Source organism: Sorex fumeus, unplaced genomic scaffold, assembly GCF_029834395.1.
Source record: "Sorex fumeus unplaced genomic scaffold, SorFum_2.1 ptg000035l, whole genome shotgun sequence".
NCBI lineage: Eukaryota > Metazoa > Chordata > Mammalia > Eulipotyphla > Soricidae > Sorex > Sorex fumeus.
In genome coordinates, this window is record NW_026606092.1 from 1,945,394 (window position 1) to 1,961,180 (window position 15,787).

At 39.7% G+C, this 15,787-nt stretch overlaps 1 protein-coding gene across 1 annotated transcript; it reads left to right on the plus strand.

The window, feature by feature from the left end:
* Positions 1-1,430: 1,430 nt before the first annotated feature.
* Positions 1,431-3,427, plus strand: LOC130026919 (non-POU domain-containing octamer-binding protein-like). The gene has a single exon (XM_056117654.1). The coding sequence runs from the start codon at positions 1,431-1,433 to the stop codon at positions 2,259-2,261; it is 831 nt and encodes a 276-aa protein (XP_055973629.1). The 3' UTR covers positions 2,262-3,427.
* Positions 3,428-15,787: the final 12,360 nt, after the last annotated feature.

The window sequence follows — 15,787 nt, forward strand, 5'->3', positions numbered from 1 at the left end:
TCAGAGGAAGACATTACTAGCTTTTTTGTCACATAACTAATTAACCACATTTGGTGACAAAATGCAATGTGTTTTTATTTTTATTTATTTAGTTTTGTTTGTTGGGCCATACTCAGTGGTGCTCAGGACTTGCTCCTGGCTATGCTTAGGGATCACTCCTGGTAGGGCTCAAAGGACCATATAGGGTCCCAGGGATAAAATCCAAGTTTGCTAAGTGCAAGGCAAAAAAAAAACTTGCCTGTTATGCTATCTCTCCAGCTCTTTTGTTAAATGTTCCAATTCTAATGGATTACGAATTCAAACATGACTTAGTTAGGTTCACTCCTTAGTGTCCCAAACAGCTGTTTCAGACTGCTTTTTCATGTGGAGACATAGTAGAAAAAATTATTTCTAAGATAATTCAGTTTGATTGTAGCATTCATGTCCAGTTTTAGGACTGATTGGTCCAGCTTCTTAAAGCCTGAAATGTGGAAACCACTTTGATTCCACCAAGCTACCTACAGTGTATATAGGCCCTTACCATGAGGGTTTTCCAAGGTGGTTATTTATTTCACCGAATGAGAAACTAGTCCCCAGGCTGGGTGGAGAATTATATAATGTAGTGTAATCAAGAGACTAGCATCCTATCACCTGCAGCACTGTAGCACTGTCCTCCCATTGTTCATCGATTTGCTCAAGTGAGCATCATTAACGTTTCCATTGTGAAACTTCTTGTTACCGTTTTTTGGCACATCAAATACACCACAGGGAGCTTGCCAGGCTCTGCCGTGTAGGTGGGATACTCTCAGTAACTTGTCGAGCTCTCTGAGAGGGATGGAAGAATCGAACCCAGGTCAGCCGTATGCAAGGCAAACATCCTACCTGCTGTGCTATCGCTCCAGCCCCCATCACCTGTACCACATTATATTGGTTAGAAGTTAAGTAATAGTTCCTACCCCTACTTAGGGAAGAATAACACACTAAATATAGTGTACTCAAGATAATAACATCCCATCACCTCTATTACGTTATATTGGCTAGAAGTTAAGTCACAGTTCCTACCCCTACTTAGAGATCAATCACACCGAGGCATCATCAACTGGTGAGGGCAACTATGGGAACCATCACAGAGGATGTCTGTCAGAATACAGAGTATCAGAGAATCACCTGATTGTTTTGCCTTGCACAACTGCAAGAAGTAATTTGTCCTTAGGTACCAGAGTACTTTGTTAATTGTTGATATGTGGGAATTGGCAGGACTTCAGGAAAAAGGAAAAGAATGGGGAGAGCTGAAGATGAACCTGCAGAAGGAAGTCATTCTAGTGACGCAGAAGTCTCTAAGAAATCAGTGCTGCAGAAGCAGAGACTTCTAATTAATTTTTTTAAAGAAGCATAAATTCTCAGCATCGCCGTTACTCCGAGGAGAGACCAGTCGGTGGAGGGGTGCAAGAATGCAGAGCAATAAAACCTTTAACTTGGAGAAGCAAAACCATGCTCCAAGAAAGCATCAACAGCATCATCACCAACAGCACCACCAGCAGCAGCAACAGCAGCCGCCACTAATACCTGCAAATGGTCAACAAGCCAGCAGCCAAAATGAAGGCTTGACAATTGACCTTAAGAATTTTAGAAAACCAGGAGAGAAGACCTTTACCCAGCGTAGCCGGCTCTTTGTGGGCAATCTTCCTCCTGATATCACTGAGGAGGAAATGAGGAAACTATTTGAGAAATATGGGAAAGCTGGTGAAGTCTTCATTCATAAGGATAAGGGCTTTGGCTTTATTCGCTTGGAAACACGAACTCTAGCCGAGATTGCCAAAGTGGAGCTGGACAACATGCCACTCCGTGGCAAGCAGCTTCGTGTGGGCTTTGCTTGTCATAGTGCATCCCTCACAGTTCGAAACCTTCCTCAATATGTGTCCAATGAACTGCTGGAGGAAGCCTTTTCTGTGTTTGGCCAGGTAGAGAGGGCTGTGGTCATTGTGGATGATCGAGGAAGGCCCTCTGGAAAAGGCATTGTTGAATTCTCAGGGAAACCAGCTGCCCGGAAAGCTCTGGACAGATGTAGTGAAGACTCTTTCCTGCTAACCACATTTCCAAGGCCTGTGACTGTGGAGCCCATGGACCAGTTAGATAATGAAGAGGGATTACCAGAAAAACTGGTTATTAAGAACCAGCAATTTCACAAGGAAAGAGAACAACCACCCAGATTTGCCCAGCCTGGCTCATTTGAGTATGAGTATGCCATGCGCTGGAAGGCACTCATTGAGATGGAGAAATAGCAGCAAGACCAGGTGGACCGTAATATCAAGGAAGCTCGTGAGAAGCTGGAAATGGAGATGGAGGCTGCTCGTCATGAGCACCAGGTTATGCTCATGAGGCAGGATTTGATGAGGCGCCAAGAAGAACTTCGAAGAATGGAAGAGCTCCATAATCAAGAAGTGCATAAACGGAAGCAACTGGAGCTCAGGCAGGAGGAGGAGCGTAGGCGCCGTGAGGAAGAGATGCGGAGACAACAGGAAGAAATGATGCGGCGACAGCAGGAAGGATTCAAGGGAACCTTCCCTGATGCGGTATACCTCCCATGTGCCCATAATAGAGAACAGGAGCTGCGGATGGGTCAGATGGCTATGGGAGGTGCTATGGGCATAAACAACAGAGGTGCCATGCCTCCTGCTCCTGTACCGGCTGGTACCCCAGCTCCTCCAGGACCTGCCACTATGATGCCAGATGGAACCTTGGGATTGACCTCACCAACGACTGAGCGCTTTGGCCAGGCTGCTACAATGGAAGGAATTGGGGCAATTGGTGGAACCCCTTCTGCTTTCAACCGTGCAGCTCCTGGAGCTGAATTTGCTCCAAACAAACGTCGCCGATACTAATAAAATTGCATTGTCTAGTTTCCTAAAACCCTTAAAGAAAAGGACCCTTTTTGGACTAGCCAGAATTCTACCCTGGAAAAGTGTTAGGGATTCCTCCCAATAGTTAGGTCTTCCCTGCCTGTAGTACTCTATCTAGGGAGTCTGCTGGAGGCAGAGGGCAAGGGAGGGGAGATCATTACAAATCAATGCTGTGTGGTATATTGTTTCTGTGTGGTGCATTCCTGAAGTCTCATGTGATTGTTGAGCCTAAGGGAACCATGACAAAATGGATCCAGTTAGAGCCCCATTACTCATGATCATTCCATTTGTCCATCTTGTTCTATTTGCTTATTCATACCCTGCAACCCCAACGACACTGCCACGTATACCACTAAAACCAAACATCCCCCATGACCTTAGCCCCATTGCTCCATTCACTCCCAGGTGGGAATTCCAGCAAATGTCCATAGAGGTCACAGACAACATATGTACTGGTTCTGTTATATCCCATATATTACCCTTTCATGTCTTAAGGAAGACATTTTCTCTTAGAGATTTTCATTTTAGTATATCTTTAAAAAATCTTGTGTTAACTTCCTTCATTATTTTCTTGGGTAAAGAAAAACCCATGGATCACCAATTTTGTCTATGGTGTTGCTTGTCACAGCTTTTCTTGATAGGCCCAGTACAATCTTGGAAATAGGGTTGCTGTAGGCTAAAGGTCAGACAGTAGCTCTTCAGCTTGCCTGTCTTAGGTAGTTATGCTGTTCATTTTTTTTTATTAGTGTGCCATGTTTGATTTGTCCCTGATAATCTTTGGAGTTTTTCTGAGATATGGAGCAGTAAAGCAGCATCACCTTATTAAAATACATTTTAAGCCTTTAAAAAAAAAAAGAAGCATAAATTCTCAAATCCTTATAAAAGTCACTCATGTGCTATTTTTGGTAAGTTCCATAGTGAAAGAGAAAGGTGCATGCTTGATATTTTCTCTTATTTTATTCAGAGGATTAGTTAGAAAATTTGTCTTGAATAGAACATAAGATGTTTATTTTTATAATCCTGTTTTTAACCATATAAAAATATATACAAAGTATATGGCAGGTTTTTAGAATCTAAATCTATAATATGGAGTTTATGTGTGAAAAGAATGATGCTGATTTGAAAAGAAACTCATAAGCAAGTTTGATATGTGGGCTGTCTTTTTTTATAACATTATTTTATTACAAAGGGATAAAATACTCTCAAATCTGTTTATAAACCATTTGCTCCCAAAGAACAATCATCTCTTTACAAAAGTGGGTTATTTAGTTCTCAGCTACAGTTTTTGGCATAGTATTAAATTGTAACTTGCAAAAAAATAAAAATTTAATGTTTTTATTAAGGATTAAAAATTGTAGAATTTCTCAGTTTATTCTGCAGGTTCCTCTCTTATATTTCCAAATCACAATCCCCTTAATTATGAGTTAGCTCTTTGGCTTCTGAAATGAGAAGATACACTGAATTGTGGGAGAAGAAAACATTGACCTTGAAGAAGAAAATGAAGGAGAAGGGTCTAACAAATATATATTCGACCCTTTCTCCCCAGATAGAAGATACACATTCTTCTCCAGTGCACAGTTTTCAAAATAGACAAAACAAGACAGTTTTCAAAATAGACAACATGCAGAGTCACAAAATATGTATGATTTATCAAGAAGATAAAAATTATGTCAAGCATCCTCTCAGACTTTGAAAATTCAAATTAATGTCAAACAGAAAAAAGGAAAAGATTCACTTAGATATTAAATAAAATTAATTTAATACATAAGAATTTTCTGAATTCAAAATTATTATTACGCCAAAAATTCTTTAAAAAACCTAGTCAGGGAGCAATAGATGGTCATAAGAAATAGAACTGAAGAGTCTGTCTACATAAGTGAGCTTAGCAGGAGGATGGTGGGGAAGGGGTTGGAACAAAGTGAATTGGAGGGATTCTTGGGACACTAGTAAAGTGAAACATGCAGTGTGGTGGTGAGTGTTGTATTGAGATTATGTATGCATGAAAGTGACATTAGCAATGTTACAAATCATAGTGCAAAATAATAAATAAATAAATAAGAAAACAAGACCATCTCTTAGTCTTTCCTTTGTTCCACTTTACACAACTACCCCCTTTGTCACATTTGAAAGTTTATATCTGGACTTTTACTTCTATTCCACTAATCTAAAAGTCTATCTTTGTTTCAGTACCATAATATTTTGTTTTCTATAGTGCTATAGCAAAAGTTAAGGTCGAGGAGCCCAAGAACTCCCATCTTTTTTTCCCTCAGAGTTATTTTGGCTATTTGGGGAATTTTATGGTTTCATATTCATTTTAGAAATATTTATTATATATCCTTGAGGATGCCATAGGAATTTACATGGGACTCACTTTGCATCTGTAATTAACATTGTATAAAATGGTCATTTTAACAATGTTAGTCCTTCCAGTTCTTGAACAATATGAACTTCTATTTCCTTGGATCTTATATAATTTTGAAAGTGAAATATATTCTTTAAATAGATAATTCACCTCTTTTATTGGTTTCTTTTTTATGTAGGAGTACTGCTATTTATTCAGCCACTGATTAGCTGATTGAATTGGGCATGCACTCCACCTTACCTTTTTTTTCATTTTTTATAATTTTATTTAATGAATCACCGTGAGAGCAGTTACAAAGCATTCGGGTTTAAGTCTCGGTCATACAATAAAACACCCGTACCTTCACCAGTGCCCATTCTCCACCTCCAAAAACCCCAGTGTACCCCCGTCCCACACCCTCCCCCTACCTGTGGGGCAGATGCTTTCCAAATCACTCTCTTTATACTTTGATTACATTCAAAATTTTGACACCAGACCCACAATTATTATTTGGAATTTTACCCCAAGAGCCCATGGCTCCATGAGAACTTCTTGAAGATAGAAATGAATCTCTGTTCTGTGAAGATAAAGTGAAATTCTGGAGCAGTTTGACTACTGCTGCATGAAGCTGGTGGTATAAAAGGTCTGTGTTGAGCACATGCTCATAACAGACTTTACCATTTCTAACTGCCTCCCCTCACTCCCACCACCACCACCAAGTATTTCATAGGTGACCAAGGTGGGTAAAAAGAAAGAGAATAGTCCTCTCTTGAGACTGTCACCTCTCTTCTTTCCACTTCACATAAACTACCTGCAACAAAAAAATTCTGATCTCTACATCATGCATACAAAAAGATCAATTCAAAATGAAATTAAGACCTTGATCTCAAGTTTCCATCTTAAATTTTATGGAGGAAAACATAATCAGGACTTTCCAACATCTTTACTTCAAAGGAGTATTCACTGATACTAACTCATTTGCAAGGGAAGAAAAAGCAGAAATTAACAAATGGAATTATATCTCACTTAAAAGCTTTTGTACCATAGAGCTGAAGAAATAGTACAGTGGGTAAGATATTTGCTTTGCATGTGGCAGACCAGGATTTGTTCTTCAACACTCTAGATGGTACCCCAAGCCCTGCCAGGTTTGATTCCTGAGTGCAGAGCCAGGAGCAAGCTCTGAGAAATTCTACGTGTGACCCCAAAATCTCAAACCAAAAGAAAAAATAAATGAAGCTTTTGTACTTCAAAAGAAATGAGCCCCAAATGAACATCTCACTGATTGGGAGAAAATATTTACCCTTTATATATTAGACAAAGCGTTAATATTCAAGCTATGTTAAGCACTCTTGAAACTCAGCAACAACAAAACTAACTCTCAAATAAAACTGGGGAGAGATGAACAGAAATTCCTTAAAGCAGATATGACTATTTCAGCAGGCACATGAAAAATTGTTTATTGTCACTGATTATGAGGAATATACAAGCCAAATAACAATGAGAATACACCAGTGAGAATGACCTATATAAAAAAGATTGGAAACAATAGTAATGGCAGGAATGTGGTGAAAGAACTCTCATTCATTACTAATACAGTTCAGCCTCTCTTAAAAATATTTGGAGACTTCTCAAAAGAACTTCCACATGATCCTGAGACTCTATTCTTAAAAGTGTACCCTAACAACACATGCACACCCCTGAAAAGACATATGAATATCTATGTTAATTACTGCATTATTTACAATAACTAAGATGTCGAAACAACCCAAGTGCCCGCAAACATGTATAGATAAAGAATGTATCTAGTTACATGGGATACTATATAACTATGAGGAAAAAAGAAATTTGTGAATTTCTGCAACTTGGCTGTAATTGGAGGACTTTATGCAAGTGAAATGATTCTGTTGCATGAACGTTTGTTAATCAGACACGCTGAGACAAGGAACATGAGAGAAATTATTTCATGGAGGGCCACTGGACTTGCTCAGCTCCTGTGATAAAAGGCAGAGCATCCTGAGGTTTCCTTATTGATCATCCTATCTCTAAAGGGCGCAATACAATGACTTCATCAAAAAAAGTTAAAGAAAGAACATTGAGGCAGTAAAGCATGTATTGTTCCCTTGTGTCTGCAGGCCAGTGGATTTTGGCCTCTTAAAAGAGATACAAAACCTAAACTGAAACCTTTCTTGGGCTATAAGCATTTGGGTTTGCTTCCCAAAGACAAGCTGGGTTTGTACCTGAAATCTATATTCCAAACTGGGCAAGCATCTGAAATTTGCATCCCAAAGACTAGGCTGGGCTAGCAGCTGAAATCTGCATGCCAAATATCAGGATGGGCTAACACTTAAGATCTGCATGTCAAAGACCAGGCTTCTATGAGAAAAGGAAAACTGCCTCTTTCAATATACTGACATTTATGAAATTATTTACTGAAGGCAACTTAAAGAAAAAGATGTTAAGCTTCATCCAAACCAGTCAGGACACAGGAGAACTCTAGCCTATTTTCATGGGTCCATACTGTTCCTGCCTATTGTGAGGTGCAGTCTACATCCTGATGGCTCAGTCCAGTCCCAGCATGATTCCAAGAGTAAAAGATGTGTAACAGATGATTTCACAAACATGAGGTGTGTTAAGAAAAAAAAACAAACAAAAATGGATTGTATAATCCTCAATACAAACAAACCTTGAAATATGATAAATAAACCTGAGAACGGCAGAGATTGGTCATGAAATCATTGTTGAGATATCTTAGGACACAGATGGTGGTGTTCAGGGCTTAAGCCTGGCTCTGTGATCACAGATAACTCCAGGGGGTGCTTGAGGGTTATACAGGATGCTGGAGATAGAACATGGGTTAGTCCCATGCAAGGCAAGCACTTTTCATTGATCATTGATCATCTTCACTCTTCATTGATCCAGTCCTAAAAAGAATTGACTTTTAATGCTCTTCATCAATATTCCTAAGACTATGAATCGATGGAAATGCTAGAGTTATTTGAAATTTGTCACTTAAAAACATTAATAATAATTAACATTATTCAGAAAAATTATTCACTATCCTTACTTCTTTTATTTGTCATTTTCTTTTGAGTCACACCCAGTGATGCACAGGAGTACTCCTGGCTCATGCACTCACCACCACTTTTGGTGGTGCTCCGGGGACCATATGGGATGCTGGGAATCGAACCAAGATTGGTCACGTGCAATGAAAACGCCCTACCCACTGTACTATTGTTCCAACCCCCCTTAATTCATTCTTATGTTGAGAAATGAAATATCAATTTATTTCCAGTATCATAAAACAAACCTAGTTTTACAATGCCTATTTTAGCCTTAGTATATTACTTCTTCATGGGCTAGTAGTTCTAAGTGAACCTTAGTAACCTTGGGTTAATTAGAAACCATGGATTATATTTATGTCACAGTAATAATGTAAATTATCTTCCAATTTACATTAAGTTAAGATACAGGTTATTGAGAATTATATGTTGTTTTCAGGAAGGGTTTCTCCTTCAATACCTTCAAAGTTAATATTTTAGAATCATGATACAGGGCTGACTAGTTTCTGAAAAGAAAAGAATAAACCTGTAACAGTAATTTATCATTCTTGACACTTTCTTTCCATTTAATTGCTTCTGAGTAGTAGAACTGACACTTAATAAGAGTAAGAAACATTTAAGATTCTCACAGAAAATCCCCACCTTACAGGAGAATTGGAAAACTACGTTATACTTGACCACACCCACTATTTTATTTCATCACTGAATTTCAAGGTACACTATTGTAAAGCTTAAAAAAATAAAACTTGGGGAAAAGTAATGTGCTGGTCGAAACTGATATGATTCCTTCAGAGATTCTACATGTCTTTAATTTTCAAAGGTATTTTTAATGTTATTCTCTTCTTTTCTCATGAGGGTGATATAGAACCCTGTGGTCAAAATTCACAGGAAAGTTACACTATTCTCAAATGATTCATTTGATTTCAAACATAGTAGAAAAACTCAAATTTTTATTCTCTTCTTACTTTACTCTAAAGGTGAGCCCAGAGGAGAGGTCTTTAGGTGAAGGTAGAAGATATAATGAGAACAATGTAGCATCATGGGACTAGGAGGGCTTTTGGTTCTAGAATTCTCCTCTATCATCCTTTCTGATGCCACCAACTTATTTCTTTTTAACATCAACTTTTGTTCAGGTTTTTATGCTTTCCTAATAGAAGTATTCTATTAAAGGCTCGTTTGCTAACTTGACAGTATGGTGCTTAGGGTATAGAACAGGAAGAGGAATACAGGAGAGTCCCCAAGATGATGATAAGGAGATTTAATGATTCTTCATACAATTTACTATTATGTCTGAGGCACCTTTCCTGGAATCTTCCCAAACATTTTCTTAGATAAATCTTCTTACAACTCCATGACTTGGGTACAAATGAGATAACTGAAGGAGTTGTGATATCAGAGTAGTCAGTGATTACCAAGGCCACAGTTACTAGGAGGCAGTAGTGAAGCCAAGACAAAAATGACCAAGATCTTTTGCAGTAGTACACTGGTACAGTATGCTCACTTGGCATACTGTATAATTCTTAGTCATTGTAATAAACAGGCATCTCCAAAGACCTGGTGTATAAGGGGTATGTGAATGGTATATTCTTCTGGAATGAAACATAACGGAATAAATACCCCCGGAAAGATGGCAAAATAAGATTCATTTATAAGAAATATAAGCGTAATTTACAAATTTAACAGCAGAAACAACTGAATCAAATTTTATAACTTAGCAACAAACAATGTGGGCTTGATGTGACAAGAAAATAACACTTGGCAGAAAGAAATCAATTTCCACTAGTCAAATTACATGGATTAAAAGAATGAGCATACTAGATAAAAAGTAAAAGTTAATGGAATTCTGGCAATCATGTTTGGTCTATACACTACTTTTAGCATGTCTCTCCCACCCTGGGAGGGTCTTCACAACACCCTTTATTTGGTGCTCTCTTCTCTATCTGAGCTTCCTTCTCACCTAGCACATGTGGCTGGCCTTCAAGTCATGGAGCAAAATTCCTGATACTAACCTGAGCCCTTCCTGGGTGTTAGTCTCCCGTTTTGTTGCTTTATGTTCCCCAGATGAATGCAATCTTTCTGTGTCTATCCCGCTCTTTCTGACTCATTTCGCTTAACATGATACTTTCCATGTAGTACCACTTGTATGTAAATTTCATAACTTCATCTTTTCTAACAGCTACGTAGTACTCCATTGTGTAAATGTACCAAAGCTTCTTTAACCAGTCATCTGTTCTCGGGCACTCAGGTTTTTTCCAGATTCTGGCTATTGTAAAGAGTGCTGCAATGAACAAACAATTGCAGATGTCACTTCGACTATACCTTTTTGCCTCTCTGGGATATATTCCCAGGAGTGCTATAGCTGGGTCAAATGGGAGATCGAATTCTAATTTTTTGAGAATAGTCCATACTGTTTTCCAAAAGGGTTGGACCAGCCGGCATTCCCACCAGCAGTGAAGGAGGGTCCCTTTCTCGCCACATCCGCGCCAGCACCTGTTGCTTTTGTTCTTGTGGATGTGGGCCAGTCTCTGTGGTGTGAAATGATATCTCATTGTTGTTTTGATCTGCATCTCTCTGATGATTAGTGATGTAGAGCATTTTCTCATGTGCCTTTTTGCCATTCGGATTTCTTCTTTGCTAAAATTTCTGTTCATTTCCTCGCCCCATTTTTTGATGGGGTTGGGTGATTTATTCTTGTGTAGTTTAACCAGTACCTTGTATATCCTTGAAATCAACCCCTTGTCGGATGTGCATTTGGTGAATATTCTTTCCCATTCTGTAGGCTGTCTTTGTATTTTGGTCACTGTTTGTTTTGAGGTGCAGAAGCTTCTTAGTTTAAGATAGTCCCATTTGTCTATCTCTGTTTTCACTTGCTCGGCCAGTGGCGTGACGTCTTTGAAGATACCACTAACTTCAATATCGTGGAGAGTTTTGCCAACTTTGTCTTCAATATACATTATGGATTCCAGTCTGATGTTGAAGTCATAAATCCATTTCGATCTTACTTTTGTGCATGGCGTTAGGCAGAGATCTGAGCCCACTTTTTTGCATATAGCCGTCCAGTTTTGCCAGCACAATTTATTAAAGAGGCTTTCCCTGCTCCATTTCACTTTTCTTGCCCCCTTATCGAAGATTAGATGATTATATGTTTGGGAGGAGATGTCAGTATATTCAACTCTATTCCATTGGTCTGCAACTCTGCCTTTGTTCCAGTACCATGCTGTTTTGATTATTACTGCTTTGTAGTAGAGCTTGAAGTTAGGTAGGTTGATTCCTCCCATTTTCTTTTTCCCAAGAATTGCTTTAGCTATTCGTGGGGGCTTATTGTTCCATATAAATTTCAGGAGTGTTTGCTCCATTTCTTTGAAGAATGTCGTGGGTATCCTTATAGGGATTGCATTGAATTTGTACAGTGCCTTGGGAAGTATTGCCATTTTGACAATGTTGATTCTCCCCATCCATGAACAGGGGATATTTTTCCATTTCCTTGTGTCCTCTTTTATTTCCCGAAGTAGCGTTTTGTGGTTTTCTTTGTACAGATCCTTTACTTCCTTAGATAAGGCGATTCCTAGGTACTTGATTGTCTGGGGCACAATTGTGAATGGAATTGTTTTCTTCATGTCACTTTCTTCTCTTTCATTATTTGCATATAGGAAAGCCATGGATTTTTGGGTATTGATTTTATAGCCTGCCACTTTACTATACAAGCCTATTGTTTCTAGGAGTTTCTTGGTAGAGGTTTTAGGGTTCTCTAAGTATAGTATCATATCATCTGCGAATAGTGAGAGCTTGATTTCTTCCTTTCCTACCTGAATGCCCTTAATATCTTTTTCTTACCTGACCGCTATTGCAAGTACTTCCAGTACTATATCGAACAGAAGTGGAGAGAGTGGGCATCCTTGTCTCGTCCCTGACCTTAGGGGGAAGGCTCTCAGTTTTTCCCCATTGAGGATGATGTTTGCTGTAGGTTTGTGGTAGATGGCTTTAACTATATTGAGGAAAGTCCCCTCTATCCCCATTTTGGCAAGGGTTTTCATCATGAATGGGTGCTGGATCTTGTCAAATGCTTTTTCTGCATCTATTGTTATGATCATATGATTTTTATCTTTTCTTTTGTTGATATGATGGATTATGTTGATTGATTTCCGAATGTTGAACCATCCTTGCATCCCTGGGATGAATCCTACTTGGTCATGATGTATGATCTTTTTGATGAGTTGTTGAATTCTATTGGCTAGTATTTTGTTGAGAATCTTCGCATCCGTGTTCATCAGGGATATCGGCCTGTAGTTTTCTTTTCTTGTGGTGTCTTTGTTTCCTTTTGGTATTAGAGAGATATGGGCTTCATAGAAACTGTTCGGGAGAGTTTCCGTTTTTTCAATTTCCTGGAAAATCTTGAGAAGAACTGGCAATAGGTCCTCTTTAAATGTTTGGAAAAATTCGCTAGTAAATCCATCTGGATCTGGGCTTTTGTTTTTGGGAAGACTTTTGATTACAGTTTCAATTTCCTTGATGTGAATAAGTCTATTCAGGTACTCTATATCTTCTTGCTTCAGCTTTGGGAGATGATAGGAATCCAGGAATTTATCCATTTCTTCTAGGTTCTCTTGTTTCGTGGCATACAGACTTTCAAAGTAGTCTCTGATGATCTCTTGAATTTCTTTAGTTTCTGTTGTGATATCTCCATTCTTATTTCTGATTCGATTTATTAAGGCTCTCTCTCTCTCTGTTTCTTTGTGAGTGTTGCTAGTGGTTTATCTATCTTATTTATTTTCTCGAAGAACCAGCTCTTGGTTCTCTGGCAAAACACAGTACCCAAAAGAAGAGAGAGAGAACCGGGGGGAATGCCCTGCCACAGCGGCAGGGTGGGACGGGGGGGGGGGATGAGGGGGGGAGGGACGCTAGGACCCGTGGTGGGGGAGGATGGGCACTGGTGGAGAGATGGGTACTTGATCATTGTATAACTGAAACCCAAGAACAAAAATTTATAAGTCTATAAGTGTACTTCATGGTGTTTCACTAATAAAAAAATGATAAAAAAAGTTAATGGAATTCTGAAGCAATTCAATGACTAAGAAACCTCAAGCTACACAATGGCAAGTAGTCATATAGTTTTGAGAGAGAGTAATCAAAAGCATAATTAATTTTAGATCACATGGACTTAAGCATCAGTTTAACAATAAAAATATTTAGTGAGATCTAATTAAATTATGCTAATCATTCCAATTCTCTTTAAGAAACACCCTCCTCCAAAAACTATCAAGAGTGTAAGTATGCATTGCACCAGATGGCTGTGTGCTGTGCAGGTTACAAAGGTGGAAATAAAAGCCCACCCTTCCTCTCTCCAGGAATTAACAATTCTTCAGGGCAACAGATGCATATACATTTTCCACAATTCCTGGTAGGTGCAGCATGGTAACTGTTTTGAGATTTAGATGTTGTGCCAAGGGAGAGTTTAACATTCACTGATGGTATGAGATTATTTGAAGAAGAGAAATGAGTAAGAGACCGGGCTCCAAGTACCTAGATTACTCACAGACTGGTTGGGGCAAAGTTAACAGAGTGCAGCCTACTTTTGATTTAGGTCGACTTATCTTGCCTGTGAGAGAGCCACAAATCTGAGTCAAAGCAACTCATTTTAAACTTTTCCAACTTTTCCATTTATTTTTCTCCCTGTGGCTTGTTGAGGCTTCACCAATTTGATCCTGTCTACTTTAATTTTAATGACAAAAGTCTGGATTTTTCTGGGTAATTTTATCTGTAAAATTATGGCAATAGTTGGATTTTACCAGATATTCACTACACCCACTACCCAGCCGTCGCCACACTCCAGGACGGTTTCCAGACCGCGAAGCGGCTGCGCCACTAATCATAAGATATTAAATACCCAACTTCCGGAATTGTCGTACCGTATTTGATAGGGTTCAAATATGGTAACACCTACAAGGGTGATTAGAGGTCGCCCCAAAAGCCTCTATCCCTCTTGGAAAGACTGGCAAGCTACCGAGAGTATTCCACCCGCACAGAAGAGCCTGGCAAGCTATCCGTTGTGTATTCGATATGCCAAAACCAGTAACTACAACTGGTGTCATTCACCGGACCCTGAAGGCTTCACTGACATGGCAGCACTGAGAAGGATGAGAAAGGAGAGGCCGACAAAATCTCAAGGCCGACCTAGGCTGCCACAACGAAGGAAGACAAAAATGATCTTCTGTACTTTCAATGCATGTACGCTAGCATCAGATGCATCCATCGAGGACCTGATGGTACAAGCGCGAATGATCAAGTACGACATCATTGGTCTGACCGAGACAAGAAGGCACGAATCTCAACATACCCTTTTCGATGCTGGAGAAGAATTGTTCCTCAGAATATGCGATAAAAGAGGTGTTGGAGTCGTCGGTGTCCTTGTCTACAGAAACTTGGCCAAGAGCATTGATTCATTCGAATGCCTAACAACCCGAATTGGACGTTTACATTTGAATAGATGTGGCTCACTGCCTGCAGTTTCTATCTTCTTTGTCTACGCACCAACATCTCATTATGATGAAAGAGAAATCGAGAAGTTCTACATGGAGCTAGAGAAGTTCTATAAAGAAGACCACACCTTCTACAAGATCATTGTGGGTGATTTTAATGCCAAGATAGGACCAAGACGATCAGCTGAAGAACTTCACATCGGGACCCATGGCCTAGAATGGAACGAACAGGTTGAGAGACTGTCTGAGTTCATCATGTCAACCGAGACCATTCATGGTAACTCACAGTTCCAGAAGGCAGAATCTAAACGATGGACATGGGAATCTCCCGGTGGACGATTCCACAATGAAATGGACCAAATCATATTCAATCGACGGTTTTGCCTGACTGATGTCACTGTTGTCTCAAAATTTCGAACGGGATTGGAACACCGTCTCCTTCATGCAAAATTCTACTTCACAGAGCGGGGAGAAAGGGCTGCAAAGTTCAAAAAGAGAATTCCCAGAATGACCACCAACTGGGAACTCTTTGGTACTATTGCGGCAACATGGGAAGATGCTATTGTTGACAACATTGACGAGGAATACGATCGACTGGTTCTTCACCTCCATGAATGTGCGAGGAACGCCAAGAGAGAGATAGCCACAAAAAATCGCCTATCTTCCAAAACTCTTGAGCTAATTCGCCAGCGTGGTTTGGCGCATGCCTCAGGCAACCGCAAGCTAACTTCCGAGCTTGCAAAGCAGTGCAGAGATGCGATCAAGGAAGACCTCAAAGAGAGAAGAGCAGAAGTACTGGTAGATGCGGCAGAAGCCAGGAAAAGTATTCGTAACGCCCACCTGTCCTTCGCCAACTATAAGATCAAGATGACTGCCCTCCAACGTCCTGGTGGATCTATCACATCCTCCAGAACGGCAATGGAGAAGATTATCCATGACTTCTACTCAAATCTCTTCAATAGCCATGTCCACTTGCCGACATACCAAATTCCACAGGATGGATATGTCGTTCCCAACGTTCTCCCTTCCGAA

What these genes read in the sequence shown, in the direction of transcription:
- LOC130026919 (XM_056117654.1), top strand. Translation starts at nt 1,431, where the DNA reads ATGCAGAGCAATAAAACCTTTAACTTGGAGAAGCAAAACCATGCTCCA.